The sequence below is a fragment of the Mus pahari genome, chromosome 8 (genome assembly GCF_900095145.1).
Source record: "Mus pahari chromosome 8, PAHARI_EIJ_v1.1, whole genome shotgun sequence".
NCBI classification, from domain to species: domain Eukaryota; kingdom Metazoa; phylum Chordata; class Mammalia; order Rodentia; family Muridae; genus Mus; species Mus pahari.
Window position 1 is genome coordinate 68432708 of NC_034597.1, and position 24360 is coordinate 68457067.

The 24360-nt window shown below is 42.7% G+C and overlaps 1 protein-coding gene across 1 annotated transcript in view; it reads left to right on the forward strand.

Annotated features, from left to right (window-relative positions):
* Positions 1-13657, forward strand: part of Epsti1 (epithelial stromal interaction 1) — a 96359-nt gene extending 82702 nt beyond the window's left edge. The window contains exons 10-12 of the mRNA XM_021203733.1: positions 101-174; positions 7651-7750; positions 12975-13657. Coding sequence (XP_021059392.1) covers positions 101-174; positions 7651-7750; positions 12975-12983 — 183 coding nt within the window. The 3' untranslated portion in view covers positions 12984-13657. The remainder of the gene's footprint in view (positions 1-100; positions 175-7650; positions 7751-12974) is intronic.
* The last annotated feature ends 10703 nt before the right edge of the window (positions 13658-24360 follow it).

Consider the following 24360-nt stretch of genomic DNA (forward strand, 5'->3'; position numbering starts at 1 on the left):
AATGTTGCACCAGCTAAGGTTAAATGTGTAATTGATTTGGGTGCCTTCTGTACAACCGTGTTAATTGAAAACCATATCTTAAAACTTTTATTGTTCCTAGAATAAATTACTGGAAACTAAAGGACAGCACCAGGAGGAAGAAAGAGCCCGAATCCATCAAGCTGAGCACTGGAGGTATAACTAGCTAATAAAATGAGCATCCTTGGTGAAATCAATTACTTGTAAAGTTGTGCGGCATTTTGGGAAAACATTAGAGCAGCATTAAATAATGTTCTGGACTCCAAATCACTCCTAAATCTTTGTTACTGTGGTACAGTATGTGTGATATGCCAACTGCAGCATATCCATACATATATTCCCTTGTAGACATACATAAGTACATGTATACAGAATATCCAAACTTTCTGGATTAAGGACATTCAGAATCATATGAGAAGGCTGAGTCATGATGTTGGAGAGATGGATCACTGGGTAAGAGCACCCAAATTGAATTCTCATTGCTCACATCCAGCAACTTGCAATTTCCTGCCACACTTGTTCCAGGGACCCTGACCTCTTACTGGCTTCCATGGGCACCTGTACTCATGTGAGCATGCACGCACTGGCTTAAAGTAAGAAGGCAGAACCACACTTTCTGTTTATTTAGGCTGCTATTTGCCCCCTTCTGTGCAACAGAGCATCACATCCCTCTGAGGCTGTATGGTACAGTAGTTTGTAAGTGACTTCAGAGTTAGTGGCTTGATATAGACAGACCCCAGTGCTTGGGTATAAACTCTTGGGGAAAAAAGCTCACTAAAGATACTTTATATTGACTACTACATTAGGATGGAGGAATAACTCAAGATAGAAGCAGTAAGTAATTTTTACTAGATTATTTATTAGTACGCTTTATTTTCTAGATTATAATTACAATGTTTCCCCCTTCCCTTTCCTCCCCCCAGACTCTCCCCATATGCCTTGTTCTCTTTCAAATCCATGATTTCTTTTTCATTAATTGTTATTATATAAATATATTTACATGTGTGTATATGTATAATACATATAACACAGGATATCTATCTATCTATCTATCTATCTATCTATCTATCTATCTATCTATCTATCTATCTATCTATACCTAAATAGAACCAGCCTGCCTAGTTGTATAATGTTACTTGTATGTGTGTTTTTAGGACTCACCATTAGGTATTAGATGACCTTTTGGCACACTCTTCCCTGGCAGACTGTTTCTCCCACTCTCAGGATTCCGTGGTTGCTTGTAGTTCTTTGTGTAGGATAGCGTACACTTGGACTTTTCTCCATGAACTTTGGCATACCTATTGGTTATCATCCTTAGTCAGCTCATGTTTGGACAGTCATGTTGGTGAGACTTTATGGCTGTAGCTTCTGACATTGGCAGCCTACACAATCTCACAGCAAACACGCTGATGTCAGGTGTAAGTATTCTGAGACCCGACGTAAGTGTTGGAACATTGCTAATAACACTATACAGACTGTCTCTATTACGCTAGGTTCTTCCGGGGAGGCACCACCTTCTAAGATACTGATGAAGGGGTTTCATGATTTAAGGAAGCATATTCTTTTTACAAGTGGTTGACTTAAGTATTGAACTTTCCCCATCACTGAGGTGTGGTGTGGGTTTTATTTAATTTTATTTGCTTATTTGTATGTTTAAGGACATTTTCCCTGCGTGTATATCTGTGCATCTTGTACACACTCGGTACCTGTAGAGATCAGAAGAGGGCATTGAATCCCCTGGGACTGGAGTTGCAGATGCTTCTGAGGCACCATGTGGGTGCTAGAACTCAAACCTGGGTCCTCTGAAGAAACAGCAGGGTTCTTGACTGCTGTGTTATCTCTCCGGCCCCACTGAAGCATATTTTTGAAGTGTAATGATTCCATTTTATAAATGGGAGACTTTGAAGGATGTGCAGTGACTGTTCCAGCTTTGAGGCCTCTGCTAACTGCTGCTGGGTGCCGATGTCCTCTGAGTAGCCTATGCTGCCTATGCTGCTTCTGCAGTTCTCCCAACGTGCTTTTAACATGGTAAACATGAGTTTACATGTTTTACTCTGATTCAGGAAGACATCAAAACCTGACGACATTGGCTAGATCATATTGTTGGAGAAGCTGAGGGGAGGCAGGGACCTCATTGTTACCCACTTATACACCAAGCCATGAATTATCTAGCTATTTTTCTTGGCTTTGCTTATTTTCTCTTTAGAAGACTTTTAGTTAGAAAAGTACTGATACTGTTTTTATAGATACAGTAGTTACTACTAGTAGCCAATTCTTTCTTTATATTAATTATATTAAAAAAACCTTAATCATCTTAGAGATAGCAGTGTGTCACATTAATAGCCCCATTGCTAACAAATGACCCGTTGATGGGTGCCAATTAAAAGTTCGTGCTCTGTGATTAGAGGTGGAAAGGGCGGCTTTACTTGTTAGAGGAACCTTGGCCATCATTCCTCAAATTTGATGTTTATACCACAAAATATATAAATATTGGTGGGGCTGTTTATTTTCTGTACTTATTTTCTCTCTTATTGATTTTGGTGACACATAGATCCAAATTAAGCCCACCAGGAAATCTCTCTGGATAATAAACTCTGGTAATCAACATTGAAACAACTAATCAAGCCTTTAGACACATATTTTATGTTCTTGATCAATTTTTGAAAACAGCTGCATTTGTATTGCCCTTAAAGTTTATAGAGTCCATTCTCGTGGTATCCTGAGATACACATCCAATAGCCTCTTCTTTTTTAATTTGATATTTTCTTCATTTACATTTCAAATGTGATCCCCTTTCCTAGTTTCCTCTCTGAAAATCCCCTATACCCTCCCCCTATAGCCTCTTTTTTTTTTAATTTTTTAAAATTTTTTTAATTATTATTTTCTTTATTTACATTTCAAATGCTATCCCGAAAGTTCCCTATACCCCGCCCCCGCCCCTGCTCCCCTACCCACCCACTCCCACTACTTGGCCCAGGCCTTCCCTTGTGCTGGGTCATATACAGTTTGCAAGACCAAGGGGCCTCTATTCCCAGTGATGGCCAATTAGGCCATCTTCTGCTACATATGCAGCTAGAGACACAAACTCAGGGGGTACTGGTTACTTCATATGTTGTTCCACCTACAGGGTTGCAGCCCCCTTCAGCTCCTTGGGTACTTTCTCTAGCTCCTCCATTGGGGACCCTGTGTTCCATCCAATAGTTGGCTGTGAGCATCCACTTCAGTGTTTGCCCGGCACTGGCATAACCTCACAATAGGCCGCAATATCAGGGTCCCTTCAGCAGAATATTGCTGGCATGTGCATTAGTATCTAGGTTTGGTGGCTGATGATGGGATGGATTCCCGGATGGGGTAGTCTTGGATAGTCCATCCTTTCATCTTAGCTCTAAATTTTGTCTCTTTACCTATATCCTTTCATGAGTATTTTGTTCCTTATTCTAAGGAGGAATGAAGTATCCACACGATGGTCATCCTTCTTGGTTTTCTTAATGAACAGAAATAATGGTGTCTCTTCTAGAGCAAACTCTGTAGTATATATATATATATATATATATATATATATATATATATATATAATCAGTTATATATATCAAGGTATATCAGTTAGGTGTACCCTGTGGGCATAAGCTCACTAGTATTCAAAAGGCAACACACTTTCTCCTGGTTAGAAGTTACATACAAAAGCACTCAACCCTGGATTTATGTTTGAAAACTTGTGGGATTCAGTGCAAACTTTTCAATGAGTCCTGCAATGAGTATACACCTGTACCTGCCCCTGAACCTGCCCCTGCATAACCATTTGAACAAAAGAAGTACTTAGGAACCTCATAGAAAGATGACAGAACAGTGGTTCAAAGGCTCAAATGAATCTGGACTGGAAGGTAAATGACAGCATGGACCCTATTGATTTATGAAAACCCAAACCATCTCTAAGTAATAGTTCTTAATCCAAATTAACCCCCCCCCCAGGGGGGGGGGGAACAGCACAAGTTTGGGAGCAGAAAATGCACATAACCTCAAACCAGTCCAAAAAAAAATGTAGCAGGAACCGCTCCCCTCTATTTGGAGTCATGTTGGAGTTGGAGAGAAACCAGCCATGCACTGCCTTTGTCTTTGCTTGACCCATTTTGCAGTGGACAAGCCAGCTGAGAATCTTCCTAAAGCACCCTGGAGAGCTTAGTCTCTTTTCCTCTTAGCTGAGTTTGTGAGTAGACATGTTACCTTGCCTTATGAAAAGCCAGTCAGAGCAGCTGGCACTGGGCTGTGTGTACTTTGTGCACTGTATCAGTGGGCTTTTCACAGCCCAGCTTCTGACTGCAGCAGTGGGTACAGGGAACAAATACCCAGAAGCCTCCTTTACCCAGTGAGAACCTTAGCAGGTCACACTCTGCCAAGGCACACTTCCTCCAACAAGGTCAGTGTCCTGAGCAGTGGCGTGAGCCAGCCCCTGCCACATGCAAATCACAGCCTGCAAGATGGAAACCAAAGTCATCAATGAATTTGTGAGACTTTTCCAAATTGTGGTGAACACCATGAGGGTGAATGAGAGAGTGGGCAGCTGGAGGCATATGCAACCAAAGGCCTCACACACACACACAGCTCAGGGCCAGCTGCTCTGTGTGTAAAGAACCAGGCACACAGGACTCAGAGGTAGAGATACCACTAGAATGGCCCCAGGTTGTGGGCAAGTGAAAGGCTCTGTTGTGGAAATAAGGGTGGACTTTGAATCCCAAAGTTTAAATGAATTTTGGATGAAGATTAGAGTATGGAAGCCAGTAGGAGAGGTGGGAAAGATGAATTATGAGATTGCGTAAGATAGTGACTCTTCTTAGGCCAGTGAGAAGCAATCCACGGGAGGGCTATGGGCAGAGAAAGGTGTGTCTCCGTCACTATTCTAGTGCTGTAAAGAGACACCATGACCAGGGCAACTCTTATAAAGGAAAACATTTCATTGGGACCGGCTTACGGTTTCAGAAGTTCAGTCCATTCTTATTACACCAGGAGAAAGGATGGCATGCGAGCCGACATGGTTCTGGAGAAGTATTTGGGAGCTACATCCTGATCTGAAGGCAGAGAGGGGGGCACTGGGCTTGGCATGGGCTTTTACACCCTCAAAGCCCACCCCCAGTGGCACTGCCTCCAACAAGGTCACACCTCTTAATCCTTTCAGATAGTACCACTCTCTGTGTGACTAAGCGTTCAAATGTATGAGCCTGTGGGGGCCATTCTTATTTAAACCGTCCACTGAAGGCAAGATGACTTTTCTAACTGGGGACAATGAGGGTTGTGATGTGAAGAATCAATGACAGGGTGGGGGTGGGGGATGGAGACAGTAACCCAGAGAAGTGGTACTGATGGAGCTGGAATAGTGGCCATGGGTATGAGTGAACTCAGGATGTGTTTGATCAGTAAGGTCATTAAAACTTCTAATGGCTTGTATGCAGTGGGGGGGGGGGCACTGGGGAAACAGAGAGAAAGCTCTTTCTTATGACTGACCAAAAGCCTAGATAAAGGGGTTGGGGAGGTGGTTCAGCCCTAAGGTGCTTGCCAGACAATCATGAAAACCTAAGTTTGGATTCTCAGTACCTGTGTAAAATGCTAGATCTGTCTTTGGCCCCAGCGATTTGGTGTGAAGGGGACAGAGACAGATGGACCACAAGGACATGCTGGCTAGCTAGCCAGTCTGGCCAAAATGAGCAGACCAAAGTTCCATGAGAGACACTGTCCTAAAAAAAATAATAGAGAAATTGAGGTAATCACCCAGTGCTGACCTCTGGCCTCCACACATATGTGGAGCATGTATACACACACACACACACACACACACACACACACACACACACATACACACACATATGCACACATACACACACACATTCACATACATACACATTCACACATACAAACACATATAAAAACTCACACACACATGCAAACATACACACACACACACACACACACACACACACACACACACACACACAGACATGATAAAAGTAGTGCTTGTGTATCCTCAGTCCAGAGTGCCCCTCTATGTGCTGCTCGAAGGGCAGTTCCCACTGATCAGCATTCAAGGCTGAAATTTACTAAGAGTTTCTCTTCTCAGCAGGCAGGCTGAGAGCCTGAGAACTGTGTCTCAGACATGGAGTCCCACAGTGAGCCAGGCTGTGGCATTTGCATAGGTTTCTAGGGTGAGAGCATAAAGCTGAGATGCAGCCACCGCCCAGGGGTGACTTACAGAGGAGCAGCTAGTAGTACTCAAGGTACCTTTGACATCCTGGCTAGCACTGAGTGAGTACAGGTAGCCTAAATGTCCGGGCCACCCTGCCATTGCTTTCTTGATAGTCACTGTCTCAGAGAGTTGTGACTTGTGACCGTCCACCAGGACCCAATTCTGCTTTCCACGACTGAACAGGAGGCTAATGTGCTCAGCCCTGCATTTCCCTTCCTTCCACAGTGTGACCTCAATAGCTCCTTATGCTAGGCATTGTTTCTGCCCCAAGAATATTCGAGTCTTTATGTCACTCATTGCTATTTATCCAGCTCCTGAGTCCCCATCCCTAATCAGCCATGCATAGGTGACTTCGAGGATGGTTTTGAAATGCCCATAATACAACTATTTAGAATAACGATTAATTATTATCCAGGTAGCCACTTATAGAAATAGCCCATCAGATCAGTGAGTCTATTTATGGCTTTAACAAACTGAACTGAAAATACTCAGAAAAAAAATATAGGCGCTGTGTCTATAGCTAATGTGCTGGGGCAATTTTCCTGCATTCCTTAAAGACCACAGTGCGTTAAGTGCTTTTACTCTTTATACAGCACCGGCACTGTATTAAATATTATAAGTAATCCACGGACCATTTAAAGCATAAAGGAAGATCTGTGAAGTGTGGTAGTGCTTTGTCATTTTACAGAAGGGATGTGAGCATCAGTGTCCTTTGGTACCCACAGGCAGCCCTAAAGTCAGCCACTCAAGGATACTGAGCGAGAACTTGTTAGAGCATCACTGGGCTGGCAGCCCTGGATCCTAACCTCTGTGAAAATAATTGTCTTATTAATTCGGATTTAATTTTTGAACTTGGTGCCTGCAAGTGTGACGGAACATCAGAGAAATGCGTACTTAGTCTGTCTTTTGAAACCTGAACTTCTCTCCTTTCCCCGCAGCCTGCTCTTTTTCCTTCCGCCTTCCTCCCATGTTATCCTCTTCTGGATGACTGACAGTACAGCAGAGCTTTAGCAGGTCACTTTCTGTCTTGCCACGGCACTGCCACAGAGTGTTCTACTCCCCACAACCCCATTTACTTCTTTGTGGTTCTTCCATCTCTCCTTAGCCCCTGTCGCATTCCTCGGGTGACCAGAGCACATGCTAGGATGGTGGAGACTTTAGCAAGAGAAACTCTCATGTTGAGAACTGATGCCCAAGCCACGCCTGTATCTGCTTCAGTGAGGGACAGTTACCAGAGCCCAAATGTCACTAGACAGATTTCTACAGACCTTCTCTAAGCTGAAGGGAAGAAGCAGTCCCCACACCAGTTTGTACAGCATATTCAGTTCTCAAAATTCTTTTAGCCCTGAAGCAGGCTTGCTACTTATGTACTTTTTTTTTTTTTTTTCATTTTTCTAAAGGGTAAATAATGCTTTTCTGGACCGACTCCAAGGCAAAAGTCAACCAGGTGGCCTCGAGCAGTCTGGAGGCTGTTGGAATATGAATAGTACTGACAGCTGGGTGAGTTTTTTCCTTTTTTCTTAAAAAACAAAAAACAACAACAAAAAATCCCTATCTTTCCAAGTCAAAAAATAAGTATGCATTTAAAAGTATATTGTGAATTTCCCCTATATCCTCCTCTTCCTCCTCTTCTTCCTCCTCCTCCTCCTCATTATCATGTGTTGTGATGGGCAGCCAAATTCAACAGGGAAGAGAGAGTAGATATAAGGGGGAGGGAAGGAGAAGAGAAGAAAAAGAGAGAGGAGGAAAGAGAAGGGGAAGGGGTACTTCAGTTTGGACCAATTAAAAAAACAAACACACATCTGCCTTTTGTTCTTAGCCTGTGCCTTACCCAGAAAGCTTTTCATTACCTTTTGCTCAGACCCAAAACAAAAACAAATAAACCTTTTTCCCTGAAGGGAAATCTGAAGTGAAATGTGGTCAGGAAAATGCTAAGCGTTCTTCCGTACGAATGTGTCCTCCCTGTGAAACCAGCACATCAAAGAAACTAGGATTTAACTTTTCACTACAATATGATTGTTTAAAAAAATTCTATAGCCAAAGGTACTTTGGAAGATAAAATGCCCTTACATATTTCTTTGGCAAGAAAACCCTTGCAACTCTATGTGCTTAATGTGGTTTTGTGTGCAATGTATTTTTGAACCAACAACCAAACCTCAAAATGTGTGTGACTACAGTGTGTGCAGAGTCAGAACTAATCACAATGTGTTTTACAGTGTAATTAAATCCCAAGTGAATGAGAACTTAAAAGTGTGTGTGTGTGTGTGTGTGTGTGTGTGTGTGTATGTAGACATACATACATACATGTATATTAGGAGTGAGGAGATCCGATAGATATTTTTAAATCATCACAATCCAACAAAATAATCAATTGCTGGGCTGGTGAGGTGGTTCGGTGGATAAAGGTGTTTGTCATTGACCCTGACAACCTGAGTTTGATCCCTGGGGCCCACATGGGGGAAGGAAAGAGTGTTCTCCTACAAGTCATCTGCTGGCCTCTACATGCATGCTGTGGTGTGCCCTACCTCCAAATAAAATAAATATGCTAAAACATGCCCACACAAAATCAGGTACCTTTTAATCTGGAAACTATAAAATAAATAATAAGCAATTGAAGAGCAGAAGTTCACTGTGGATAAATCAACATATTAGCAATCTTCTAGGCATGACTCCCCAGAAGGCAGCTAGAAGTTAAACCTGATAGATATTATTAAGATATACATGTTGAAGATAATTGACCATAAGCACATCTGTAAAGAGTGTATCTTGGATGTGTTTATTTTATCCACAATGTATATTGATTCACTCTGCAATGACATTCAGAATCTGGACGACAGGAAAGAGAGTGGACACTTTGATACTGAGCGTCTGCGTTGTGTGAGGTGATACGCACACTTTGACATGTCGCGTCCACGATGTGTGAGGCGCTACACACGTCACTGACTCACTCATGAGATTGCATGAGTATGAGCCATAAGAAAACATACTTGGATATCAAAATTTGTTCAGGACTAAATTCACTATTGACTTTCCATTTCTACACTACTTAGCAGCTTCCAACATCTAGGAAGCTCCTGGAAAAGAATATGGGATCCAGAGGAAGACAGGGGGATGTGTGAGGGCACAGCAAGTGGGATTGAGCTACGGGGCTGACTCTTGGCAAGCCAGCTCCCCAGTGAGCCTTGGAGAGTGGGCTACAAACTGTTTCTGAGACTCAAAAGATCAAAAAGAAGACCACCACATTCTTATGACAATGATTGAGACAACATTTTTATAGGACAGGCACATCAAAATCCAAGGTGGTTCTTGACTCTTCTCTCATTTGAAAGAACCAGTGGCGAGGATTTCCTCAGACTCCTGCCTTGATCCCTACTCACCTACAAGCATCTGCCTCAATGAATTATGGACCATTCCCTCTTTCACCCCATGGGACACTTTGTTCTACTAATACCTTTCTCTCCTGAATTACCAAACAGTCCATCAAAGTAGAAAATTCCATCAGTGTAACATGAACAAACATGAAGTCTATTGATAATTTGCTGTCTCTGACTTAATTTCTTCATTTTTGAAAGCCATCTCTTCATAACTCAGGCTGGGGCAGAGTTTTCAATCATCCTGTGTTGTCTTTGTGCTTAGGATTACAGTTGTACGCCATCATGGCTGCCTCTATTTTTTATGTAAGCCCACCCTACCAGTGGGGTTTTGTTTGTTTGTCTTTTAAGACCCTTTCACTGACAAGGACCACAGTACAAACAATCCATGACTACTTCCCAACTCTTATCTCTGGCCTCTCAGAACTTGTCAAGGTGAATCTTTGCCCATTTAAAATAGTTTCTTTGCAGGCTGCTAGGACACTCGACCATCCTGGGATGCTGGATATCTTAGTATCCATTTCTTTCCATTATCCTTTCCCAGAGCTCTCTATTCCACAGGGAAGACATATTCCTGCCTTTATTTCATTCCTACCTTGGTGGCCTTGTTCTGTCTGAAGAAATTAAGAACATTCTATGTGCTTACTCCATTTCTATTCTCAACCTAATCCTTTCCCTCAAGATTTGCACATCTAGTTGTGTCTCCTAGGATAGAGACTTAATGGGCATTTCAACCTCCATGTCTACAACTGTCTTAGTTAGGGTTTGTATTCCTGCACAAAATATCACGACTAAGAAGCAAATTGGGGAGGAAAAGATTTATTCAACTTACACTTCCACATTGCTGTTCATCACCAAAGGAAGTCAGGACTTGAACTCATTCAGGGCAAGAATTTGGAGGCAGAAGCTGATGCAGAGGTCATGGAGGGGTGCTGCTTACTGGCTTGCTTGCCTCCCCTGGCTTGCTCAGCTTGCTTTCTTATAGAACCTGGGACTACCATCACAGGGATGCCACTACCTACAAAGGGCTGGGCCCTCCTTCTTTAATCACTAATTGAATGTCTTACAGCTGGATCTCATGGAGCCATTTCCTCTGCCTTACAGCTGGATCTCATGGAGCAACTTTCTCTGAGATAACTCCAGCTTGTGTCAAGTTGACACACAAAACCAGCCAGTACAACAGCTTCCCTTTAACTATCAGAAGTCAAGTCATTCCCAACACCTCCCCTGCAGTCCTCCTCAGTTGAGCTTCTCCCATTGTGTTTCCAAATCCTGACAATCCTTACTTGCATTGTTTTCTTCTGTTTACAATTGCATGTCTGGAATCTGTTCTCAGTAGGGGAGCAACAGAAGTTCTCTCTTGTCAATTTTCTCTTTCAAACCCTCCAAGGGCTCATAGAATTCCCGCTTGAAGTAAGAAGTAGGATCCTCTGCTTGGTCTCACAGGGTGCTACACAAGGTGGACCCTGCTTCACCTCCTGGCTTTTTCCTGTCATGACTCTCTCTAACTGCCTCAGCATCCGAGTGGCTGCTTCAGCTTAGGGCCTTTATACATCTTCTCCTTTTATACACTTCTTTCAAGCAGCTGTATCGTTTATTTTCCTCCAAGAGCTTTCCTAAATTTCAGCATCTTAATAGGATTGATTACCTTGGCCGGTCTCATTTAGCCCCTCCCACAGCCCACTTTGTCTTCCCACCACACTCTCCCTGTTCTACTAAGCTTTTCTCGCACATCTATGTATACATTTGGCTGACTGCTTTCAACCCTTCTGGGTACAGGATGAGTCTCTTGAATTGCTTTTTTTGCTGTTAAACCCCAAACAAGAAACCATGTCTAGGACCTCCTGCACACACAAGAGAGCAAGTCTAGTTGAGATTTTCACTATGAGCACAACAAAAGATTTAGGCGAACACTTTGATATAGAAAAATGAATAGGCATTGAATTTAAAATAGCTGTGTAGGAAGCATTTGCCAAAATAAGAATGAGACTTGGAATAATGAGCAGAACTAAGACACAATTAAAGACAGCCAAGGGCCGCAGAGAGGGCTCAGTTAAGACTGCTTGCTGCATGATCATGAGGGCCAGTTCCCAGTACCCATCACAAAACAAAACAAACAAACCAACAACAAAACTGGGCTTTCCCAAAGTACACAAAGCATAGATGAGCATGGGGTGTTCATCTCCAAATGGGACATCTCCTTGTAAAGGTCAGGGATGGACAGACTGTAATAGCAGAGGGCCAGAAAGACTGCTATGAGACAGTTTCTTCTGGACATGATAGGGATGTTACACCCAGGAATTCCCAACACTGTGATTATCTGCATGAGACCTGCATGAGACCACATCAGCCAACATTTCAGCACAGGTAGGTAGAGGGCACGCTCGGTGCTAACCCTAGTTGAAGAGCTACAGAGAGATGGTGGCTTCTGAGGAACAGAAAGTCAGTTTTCCTCCAAGGTAAACCTCTTAGGTCATCCAAAGTCCCTACAGGCAATACTAATTGAACTCCATAGGGTGTGTGTGTGTGTGTGTGTGTGTGTGTGTTTACTTTAAACTCCAAATTTTATTCCCCTCCCGGTCCACTCTCCAACTGTTCCACATCCCGTACCTCTAACCTGCTCCCTTGTCTATCTAACCCCCAAGAGACTGATTCATATATTTTTAAAACACATTTTTATTTTGTAAAATTCCATACTAGTTTTCATGAGGTACAGAGTGTTGAATGTGTTGGAAGTCACTGTAAATTATATTTTCATTACACTAGCAGTCAAGACTGTGGATGCTAACATATCTCTAAATGCTTTGTCTTCAAGGATAGTTAAGGACTTGACATGACCTCTGGAGTTTCCTAAAGGGCTAGGTTGTTTGTATCTCAAGTGCCGTGTGTTCTAGCACTATGCAAGGCTGATCCTGTGAACACAGCAGAGACAGCTCATCTGTCCATCTATCAACCCCAAGAACCCCTTAGAAGTCACCTTCCTGGTGAATAATCCGGCGTGACTCCACTTAATGCATTTTCATTCCAGTTCCTCTGCCTCACATTCTGTCCTTGCTGTGTTTGTGAAGGTACCAACACTTATGAACTCTCATATTCATGACCCATGCTGACCTGAGTCCAAGAGCACTGCCACTAAGATGTCATTGGATAAGATATTACATCCTCATCAAAGACCATGCAGTGAACTAAATGTACTATGACTTAAAAATTAAGCTCATCTCACTGGGATACCAGCCACTTAAAAACAAAAAAGACCACACTAAGATGGTCTGCAGGAATTTCATTTTGGACTGTACACGCTCTGGGTTTAGTTTTGCTGTTTGTGCTAATTCATGTTTTCTTTTTAATTTCAGGGTAGATGAGAAATCGTCACTTCCATCTGGCCTTCATCAGCTGACCTCTGAAAACCCTCATGAGATGCGTTTCCTTAATGCGGTTCTATTTGGCATCTGTCTTAATTCCTTAATTTCAATGGCCCACCCACTCAACCAAGCTGTTGTGGGTGGCCAGTTTCTCTCTGTCATTAGTGATGTGTAGAGTCTCAGAGACTGATTACTGACTCCTGTTTAACCTCTACTGCCAGAAAAATGTTACCTTATCTTTCCCTAATTTGCCCTGCCTTTTAGTAAATGGATAAGTAGAGAAATGTTAGTAAAATGGTAAAAGGGAATCTCGTGACGTTCAGGGTAGGAAGAGCTTGGATGCTATAGCTTTGTGTCTCTCTAATTGACTTTTTTTTTTTCTGTACTGATTCTTATGGCAGGTTTAGGGATACTTTGGGGTCTTTTTAAATTTCTATTTTTTAAAATCTAGGATACAAATATGACCAAAAGACGATCTCTTATACTTTTATAGACAAAATTATAAATAAATTCTGAACTACTTCTATATAAATGGCTCATTTTTAACATGCTGTTTTTATTAATAAATTGGGAATTTCATATAATACATCCCCATCACTCTTACTTCCCAGTCCTTGCAGGTCTGCCCAACTATCCTTGTGGCCTTCAAAAATAAAAAATAGAACAAAGTTCAATTTGCACTGTCTATGTATAGTCACTTGAGTGTGGTCAAACTCCCCGTGACCAGCCCCTTAAGGAAGAGTAAGCCCTTTCCCACGCCGTCCCCGCCAGTAGCCTTCTATCTTGGAGAGTTACCTCAACATCCTTATCACAATTTTTTTTATGAAAAATTATATTTATTTGAAGATTTTTTTTGAGATATTATTTTACCTTTGAGTCCCAGTCTTTCTTCACCAGGTGACTATAATAAGCTAATTCATTTTTAATTCTAGTTTCCTTGATTACATTTAATGAGGAATTGATTATAAATTGATTCCTATACTTACTGAATATCTTGATTTCTTTTATTGGGTATAAAACTATGTTTAAAGATATTCTTCTGAGGTTGTTTATGTGCCTTTTTTTCATTTTTTATTAGATATTTTCTTTATCTACATTTCAAATGCTATCCTGAAAGTTCCCTATACCCTGCCCTTGCCCCTGCTCCCCTACCCACCCACTCCCGCTTCCTGGCCCTGGCATTCCCCTGTGCTGGGTCATATAAAGTTTGCAAGACCAAGGGGCCTCTCTTCCCAATGATGGCCGATTAGGCCATCTTCTGCTACATATGCAGCTAGAGACACGAGCTCAGGGGGTACTGGTTAGTTCATATTGTCCTTATCACAATTTTTAAGGGTTCTCTTTGATGCCTTCCTGTCTAGGTTGTGTATATATTTGGTGGGGGAGGTTACCACAGAGCCTTCTATGTCTCTTTGTTTCGACGGTGAGTCTGTAGCCATCATTGCGACTGCAGAAGAAACCTCCTTGCCCTTCACAGCCAGCAGGAGCATGGACAGTGGACCTCCACATGGTCTCTGGCATTAGTACATCAGCATGGTCTCTGGTAGCAATATAGACCACAGACACCAGCCTGGTTCCTGGTGGCAGCCTGGCCCATGGACATTAACATGGCTACAGGCAGCAGCACAGACCACTGACATTTGCATGGCTTTCATTGGTAGCAGGTGTACCATGGACCCTGATGGCTTTAAGTGGCAGTAAAGGTCATGAACATCAACATGGTGGCAGCTCAGGCCTCAGCCATCAGCGTGGTTCAGCTTCTCTCCATAGCATAAGCACCATTCCATTCCTCCATCCTTCCAACCCCTCTATCACAAATTTATTCATCCCAGTGGCACTGGATAGTGCAGCAGGAGATGTAGATTTTTTTTTCCTATACAGTTCTACATGTACATACTCATTGCCATGAGTCATTGTCTGGCTCCAAGCTTCCAGTGTCTGAAATCCCAGACCATTGCTGAGACGTTTTTGTTCCCAGCCATGTTTCAGGTTTTCATCTTTAGTGATGATGATGACATGCTCCTGGATCTGACTCTGCAGCACCTGCTCCTCTTTGTGGTCCAGCTGCTTGTAGATGGAGTATGTATTGGGATGATGGACTGGAGGTGCTGAGACCGAGTGAGCCTAAATGGCAGCCAAGTTGGTCAGGCTGCCCCAGCCAGTGGGCTCTTCCAGGCGGAATGGTCTATTATTTTTATTTTTAATGAAAAGTTCTCAGAGTCCAATTCTAATGCTCATTTTTACAGTCTATACATCAAATATAACTAACAGTCACAACTGGGTCTTCCTTTGGTCTTTATACATTTATTAGTATTGCTCCCTGATCTTCAAAGTGGAAGAAGTTGCTTATTGGGAAGTTGATGCTTTTTATAAGAATGAACTAGACAAAACTATAGCCCCCCTATCTGACTTGTATGTATGAGGGAAACTTATCTTTTTTTGTGTTTTGTGTAACCTAATTTAAAAGGCTTTCCTGTTCAGTCTCTGTGACCTTGAACAAGTTCATCCCTAGAGTAAAAGAATAACCATCTCTATACTGTGTAGTTCAGACCCATAACCACCTCTTCATCCTACATGGTACATTGCATCTAGTCTTTCATAGAAGGAAGCGTGGACGAGTGATTCTACCTGTTTATCTATAAAAAGGCGGACAAACAGATAATATGTGATAGATGATAGATAGATAGATAGATAGATAGATAGATAGATAGACAGACAGATAGATAGATACATGATAGGCAGATAAATAGGTGATAGAGTTTCTGGGTTGCTAAGTAACCAATAACACTTCATAGTATCAAGAGATCATCTGCTTTGCCAAATGCTCTATTAAGATTAATTTTTTTAAGTCTCTATATTCAGGGAACCTTGGGATTTGAAACCTTGGGTCATGACACATGACTAGGGCAATGGTGCCATGCAGAAAGCACCATATTGGCTGGGGCGAAGGTGACTAAGAACAGGTGGTGTTCTGGCAATTTCTCTAGAATGAAAAACAAATGCAGATACTCCTCCCCAACCCCCGTTCTCTGCTAACAGAAGCTGTGAGTGCTGTGCATATGGAGAGGAAATGTTTGGTCCATTTGAAACCCTTGTTGTTGCCTTATATGAAGAAAACTGAATCCTTCAGTCCGTGTTGGAAATACTGCCAAACCAATGGATAATGTGCTGTGGCAGCAGACATTTTACTGCTGTGGCAAGCAGCCACTTCAGCTACACCTGCCAGCCTGGCTTCCTGGCAGACGTGTTTTGGTATGTGTGTTTAGGAATGGTATTCCCCACTGTGGTGGTAGTCACTGTGGACCCAGGGGTAGGGGAAAGGATGCTTGCGGAAGTTGGCCTGAATTTCCTTCTTGCTATATAGTATTTTCCATACTCCCCAACAGATTTTGTTCACCTGTCTGGTTCTACTTTTTTTTTTTAAATGCAAGTATGGAAAATTACAACCTCACAGCTGAAATCCTGAATATGTATGGTTGCAAGCATCTTTCTTAAAGAACCTTTTAAGATATGTAGATGGCAGGTACCAGGAAAGGAACACGAACCACTGCCTCAGATAGCCTACCATCATGCCATATGTATTTAACCAGCCTTGTTGAGCCCATTGGAATACATTTTGATATGAAGGTAACTCTTCAAGTCCTGTAAGTCTATGCTTTGAAGGTACCTTTCTATATGGGAAAGAAGCAAATTACTGTAAAATAATTTCATGTGTTATAGAAATAAATATTGGCCAGTACAGATGAGCAATTAACAAGTGGATAGTACTTTGGGTTTCTTTGCTAGATGGCTGTCATTACACTTTGTTATGTGTCCTTCTGCATCCTTTCATTTATCCAGGCATGGATGCATATCAAAGGCTACTGTGTCGATGGTCGATTGGCTGGGACTAAGCACCTAGAGTTTGAACTAGAGGTACAAGTGATGCAAGGTCAAGTGACTTAATCCATTCAAGCTGCGTTCAGGAGCTTGCTTAGCCTGGTTTGCCTATGACCAGCATATGTATTCCTTATATTACTGGAGGCTAAAAGTCCAAGACTGCAGAACTCACAGACTCTGCATCTGGGGAGACAACACTTCTGGCTGATGGCCTTACTGTCATGTTTTCATGTAGTAGAAGAGGCAACAGGTCTATCATGAGCCTTTTCAGTAGGACAAGGATCCCATTCATATGGAGTCTACCCTGGGACATGATCATCTCCTGGAGCCTCAATTTCTTGATGCTTTTACTGTATGGATGGGTTTGAACATATGCGTTTGGTGGGGCAGTATGCTAGTTCCTTGACTCAGTACTGTGATAAATGCCTGGCAAAAGAAGTTCAGTGAAGAGACAGAGGTAAAGAGGGAGGGAGGGAGGAAGGTAAGGATGAAGGGAGGGAGGTAAGGAAGGATGGAAGGAGGGAGGGATGGAGGAAGGGTTGATTTTGGCTCTCGGTTGGAGGATGCATTCCTTATGGTGAGAGGACATGGTGGTAAGAGCTTGGGGCATCTGGCCATGTTGTATATAAAGTCAGGACATAGGAGGAGATGAACACGATTGCCCAGCTCATGTCCTTAGATGCAGTCTGGGACTGTTGTCCAGGGAGTGGTGCCACCCATGTTTAGTGTGTGTCTTCCCACTAGCTAAACCTCTCTGGAAACACCATCATGGATACACAGAGACGACTATACACATCAAGGTAACTCTAACTGCTGTCACACTGACTGTTGAGATTAGCCATCCTGTAGGGGTATAAGCATTAAGATTGTAGCATAGGAGTCTTGATGTACATGATAAAACGTTCTTCCAAAAGGCTCTGCCAGGTCACAGCAATACTCCGGCGCATCTACCTTCTCGTAGTGACTTCTAAATCTTTGCCTGTGAGATAAGTTAAAACTATCGACAAGAGGTTAACCTTTTCTTCCCACTTGCATACTGCTCAGTAGCTTCAGCTTTGTGGAGAGAAGAATTGGGTGTGCATGTACACATTTGATTTGCCAAACATCTTTTGTGGTAAAGCAGAGTTTCACAAATATTCTTCTAAGTTTTATGGGGATTTTAGCACTAAAATTATTGGTGTCAGAAATCTATCTGTATTTCAATTTACTAATCTTTTTTTCTTTTATTTCTTCTTGTTATTCGTTTGATGGGTTTTAAAATGTACCCGTCAACACTTGGACTGGTGGCCACCCAAACAAACAAAAGATGCCACCACCTGTCTTATAAATCTAGTTATGAGTGACATAGGGTAAATCATCTCATTCCTGATCTGACACAGCATTCCATGCTTAATATTTATTTACTTTTGCATTCTTATACCAAAGACACATTTTTTGTGGTCTGTACATACCCTGTTTAGGTGGAAGAAAGCTCTGGACTGTCTTACCAGTGTTGCTTATTGAACCAAGGCCTTGGATGTTCTTCGCACGTGCTCTAAACATTGTGCTCTAAGCACCGTGCTATGCTTCCATTTCTTGGTTTCTTGAGGCATGGCTCTGGGTAGTTGAGGCTGGCCCTGCTATGTAGTCGAGGTTGCCCTTGAGTCCATGATCCAACTGAGGCTTCCTCCATTCAACACAGGAATTGTAGGCACACAGAATTTTTTCCTTTGGAATGATTTTGTTTTACAAAACACTAGGTGAAGCCGACAAGTTGGTTGTCTTTCAAAAAGTATCAGTGGGAAACTATATTGTCGTTATAGTAAGTATAGATATACCTCCCTCCAACAAAATACTTGACAGGTACAAATATGAGAAATTCAGGTTGAAAGTCAAAATTTTATGATAATCCATGATAAAATAAATAATTGAGTTCAGGAGGCAGGTAACCACAGACACCACGTCTATGCTTGACTGTAAATTGCAGGCATTAAACCGATGGGTCATGATTAGATAGGCCTATTTATTCCTGAGAAAAGGTGCCCATGGGAACCTGGCTGCCAGGATCAGCATTGTGTTAGTAGATGGAAGAAAATAGAGAGAAGGCTGCGGACTCCTTGTCTCTAACTGGAACTAAGCACACAGGAGCCAGCTTTGTCCTGATGGGCATAGGGCAATCTTGGGTGCTACGTAGCACGTTTACATAAGATGAAAAAGTCACCTATCAAGTAACTATAAGGACTATAGAGAATAACTGTACTTCAGGCCACTTTATTTTTAAGGAACACAATCTGTTTAGGAATGCTTTTCTTTTTAAAATATACTGTTGTTCTACAGTGGGTTTTAAAAGCATCATAGAGGCTTTGGGGGCTGCTTGTTTTGTTTTTCTTTTTTTCTGTTCACAGACTTACCCTCTCAGATGTAAGGTTTTTTGTTTGTTTTTGTTTGTTGGTTTGTTTTTTCTTTAAGGCAAATGGAGAGACACTTTCATTGCATTTATCGTCATGATATTGTGCCATCTGCTGGGACAGAAGATGCAGGGAGACCTGCACTGCAGCACACACAGCGGCCAGTCAGCTAATTTGTCACAGCCCCTTGGCTTTGCTGGCTGCTCAGATGCTTGCCGTGTGCTAGAGCAGCTTTTCTATCGGTCCCCAAAGATAATAGGCTGCAGTCAAGCTTTTGAGAAAGTGAATTCTGTTCTCCACAAAATGCTAAGTGAGTGACCACCACCAGACACTAGTTAGAAATTTGTTAGTGCTTATGTTCTAGAAACCAGAGTTTGCTAGGATGAAACATGGCTTCATAAGAGGAGAAGAAACAGGGGAAAAATATTTGGCATTGAATATTTTGAATTAAAATCACTCAGAAATCAACATTAGAAGATTTACATTCTACTTTGTTTTAAATATGAAATAAGAAGATATAAAAGAAAGTGGTCCGAGTCAAATTGAGAATCTGGAGTTGTTGGGATAAGATAGCCATAAGTGGCCACAATAAACAATCGCATATCTCTGAGCATCTTAATACTTAGTTTCTCATCCACATGACCCTTCAAGAATATAGGAGCAAAGCTAGTTTCACCCAGATGCTCAGGGACCTGGCCAGAGCAAGGCTCCTCCTCCTCCTGCACTCGCCCTACAGCAGAACACATTACCAGGCAATGCAGCACTTTCCTTAGGCCAAAATACACTTTGTTGTTGTTGAGACAGCATCTTACTTTTTTATTCACACTGGTTCCCAACTCAGGAGCTTCACTGAAACCTAAAGTAGCTGGAGATGTGTGTGTGCGCGCACGTGTGTGTGTGTGTGTGTGTGTGTGTGTGTGTGTGTGCCATCATGTCCAGATAATAAGTGCAATTTCTGTTAATATACTTTTGTAAATGTATGTATGGGTGAAAGTGGACACATGCCATGGTGTGTGTGTGGCTGGGGTGGGGTGGAAGTCAGCGAGCAACTCTTGGGAGTCTCTTCTCATCATTCACCTTGCTGAGGTGGCATCTCTTGTTTCTGCTGTTGTGCTAAATACTCCAGGCTAGCTGCCCCGTCCAGACTAGCTGCCCCATGAGCCTTGGAAATCCTCCTGCCTATGCTGCCATCTCCTTAGAGAAGTGTGAGATTACAGATCTGTGCCAACACATACGGCTTGTTTACATGTGTGCCAACACATATGGCTTGTTTACATGTGTTCAGGGGACTGAGTTCAGGACATTGGGCTTACATAGCTAGCAGTTTTACCTACTGAGCCACACAAAAGAATCTCCCTGTTCCTTACATTCCATTAGTCAGAACAAATTACATGGCCATCTCTACTTTTTTTTACTATTATCATGTATTATTTATACACAATAATGAATTTCATCATGTACATGATCATTTACTCCAGTTAAATTGTCTTGTTCCCATGCCCCATTACTTTGAAGACAGTTGGAAAGAGAATTCTACAATGCTCTCAGTCGAAATTGACAACATTTGTAACTAGGAAGAAGTTGGAGAGAGGGGAGTTCCCATGTGGACTCTGTAAGGTAGAGAAGCATAGGGCACTGTGGAGAGTTAGAGAGCTGCAGGTCAGAAGTAGATTTTATATGTGAATTCGTTGATGGCGACAGGACCGTGAGGTGCAAATCTGAGGCATTTCAAGGCGAAGAGGATGCAGTCAAGAAGAACTCCAAAGACCAAAATATCTAAAAACACCACTCCACCTTGTTCAATGCTTTACCTCCAGGTTTATTATGTATGATGTCCAGCTCATTCTAGCCATGCAGGGAGCACTTGCTGAAGGAGTGGGCTGGTTCCAGGAATAAAACTGCCATTGGTGGAAATAAATAAGTATGGTGTTGGTTGGTAAGGGGTATGGTACAAGGAACCGGAAGAAATCATACTGTACAGAAGATGTGGGTGCAGGAGTGTGTCAGAGGAAGGAGGGGGGGCAGAGAGACAGAGACACACAGAGAGAGACAGAGAGACAGAGAGACAGAGAGAGAGAGAGAACCCCAAAACCACTGTGGTTGTTGCTGAGTGTGAAGTTGGGGATAAGTTGCAGGACAGGAGACCCACCCTGGAAAAGAGCTTTAATGTTCTTGGAGTTTCTTACAGGTGACATGCCAACTCTATGGAACAGTCAATGATAGACAGTAGGAATAACCGTGGACCCTGCTGTGGGCAGTCACTGACATAAGTTAAGGGGCTAGCTCTGCACACTGGTATACGTAATGGATGCTGGCAGGGCCTGTCCTTCCACTGATATGGGTGGTGAGCAGTGACCCTTTGGAAGAGGAAGTAGAGTGTCTTAAACTTCTGGGTGATAACAGAGATCTTGCCCCATTGTTCACTAGTGTTGAATCCTTGGATAAATTTCTTCCCTGTCTTCTATACAGGACAGCCTTGCCACGAGATGATACAATAAATGCTCTTCGGTCAGCATGAAGGCAAGGTGGAAGAATGGCCAGAGAAGCTCTGAGTGCAGGGACCCTGTCCTTATGACACGGGCTGCTCTCCAATGACGCTTACAGCTTTACAGACCACCTGCCACAGGCACATGGAAACCGCGGGAGTTCCCCTCCATCCTTGGCAGGAACTGCACTTCCATGATCCACGGCCCACCACACACACTTCACAACCATCCACCACTGTCAGAAAGGACTGTCTGGTCTTGGCTCTCACAGCCTGCTTTGATGGACAATGGGAGGGACTAGGAAGGGCTGGAATTTGGTGGAGGCAATAATTACTTTGAGATTTGCACTGGCAGGAAAGAAAGGGCTTGGGGTGCTGAGATCAGTATCCATAGTTGGAGAATGTAGATTTTAAAGAATTCATAAAAGGATCACAGCAATATTATTTCTGAAGAAGGGGTTCAAATGACTGGTGAGCCTTGGCAGCTGTAATTCCTTGTAAGGTTATGTTTTATGTTTTGAAGCTTTAGTACAAGTAATATACTCTATACTGAGCACATCCTCTCCCACACTCTTATCCCATTTCTCTTGCCACACACACACACACACACACACACACACACACACACACACACACACGCACACACACTTTTAAAAGAGTGTCTGTATAAAAATCTAATAACCATAAATGAGGAAATGCAATATTTATATTTCTGAGGTCAGGTAATTCATTTATATAGTTTTCTCCAGTTATATCTATTCTCTATCGGTGACATAGCTTTGTTTTTCATTAGGGCTGAAAAAAATTCCATTCTATTTTTATAGTACATTTTCCTTTGAAGTTATACTTCTGCCTTGGCCATCCATATGCTGGAGAGACATTGAGAACCAGATTTTTTTTCACATCTCATCAAGAGACTCCATGTGCCAAAAAGTGGAAAGAGGTTGCCAATGATAGTGTGAAAAAGAAATCGGGAGATTTAAGGGAATGGCAGTCTTGGAAAGAGCACTGACTGTGCAAGCATAGGAACCTAATCACTTGTGTAAAAACTGGGTGTGGCCACATGAAGCTGCAGTGCTATGGAGGGCAGACAAGGGAATTGCAGGTCTTGCTGATCACCAGCCCAGCCAGAAATTGGCGATTCCCAGATTCAGTAGGAGAGACTCTATCACAAAGGAGCAAGGACGAGAGGGGTAGAACAGGAACTTAGCAGGTGGCTCCAACCTCTGTGGGCACATGCATAGGTGTGTGTGCCCCAACACACACACACACACACACACACACACACACACACCAAAGAAACAGACACAGACAGGAAAGCCTAAGAGAGCAAGAGAGAGTGAGAGAGATCGAGAGAGAAAGAGAGACAGAGAGCAAGAGAGACACACAGAGAGATCAGGCATAAAGGGCAGAATAAACAGAAACGTTTGAGGGAAAAGGCTCAGGACAGTGGAGGGCTCTTAAGTTCAGAGCAGGAACAAGGAAGGGGCCAACCGCTCGAGGACAAACAGAGTGTGATGTTGATGGATGACACAAAAAAGCAGAACTCCTTTTCTTCCATTTGCTCCTGTCTTCTCTGTCAAGGAGAGTGATCTCTGGACCAAATAGGGTAGTGTGAACATTGTTAAGAGAAAATTGAAACTCAAGATGGGTGAAGAGATTATGCAAGAGCATGCGTCCCCTGCAAATGAGCCTCAGTTTCTGGCTGTGGATGAATTGTAGAGCGGGTGTGAGAGAAAACACTGCACGGGTTTACCCAGCTAAGCAGGGACAGCTCTGCCTGATGGAAAAGGAAGAAATACAAATGTTGTGCGGCAGGAATTAGAGAATTCGGAGTCGGAAAGGGCTCTGGGTCTCGAGGTCAACCCTTGTCTGATTCACTGATGTGTGTTTAGAGATGTTTTGTGGATTATTCAAGAATTCATAACAAGCTCACGTCATCTGCCACACACGTTATTCTCTCAAGTCCTTAACGTAGAGGTGGCTTTATGGCTGTTGGAATCAGTCATTCTTCTCTCCCCTTTCCACAGACACTGTGCTGGTCTTGTGCAGGAAAACAAACATGACAGTTTTTGCTCATGAGCGCTTGAATTCAGTTATTTGTTTAGTCAACAAACATCAAGTGAGGAAAGGGTAAAAGCAGATTCAAAGTAGAAGTGAAAGCCACGCTTGGCCTTATTAAAATCTGGGAGACACGTCCCCACTCTGCCTTCTGTCTAACCATGTCTCACTGTTGCTTTCCGTGTGCAAATGTCTGTAAACACACATCCGGTCTGCCTCACAGTCAGAAGCGCTTCCTTCAAGACTCAGGAACCATCTCTTTGAATTGCATCATTAAGGAAGACAGACTTTAAATCTGTGTCAGAAGACAGCTCTAGCTCCGGAAGTCCTGACTGCAGATCAGTAATCTACACAACGTAGTGGGGACTGTATCCACTTGGCTGTCAACAAATGAGCCCTTTTTTTTCCTTCTGTTCTCTCTCTCTCTCTCTCTCTCTCTCTCTCTCTCTCTCTCTCTCTCTCTCTCTCTCTCTCTCTCTTTCTCTCTTGCAGATTTTTCTGCTAAAGATTTTTTCTGGTTAAGTTCTTAGTCAATAACATTATTTAAATTCTCTTCTATCTTCGA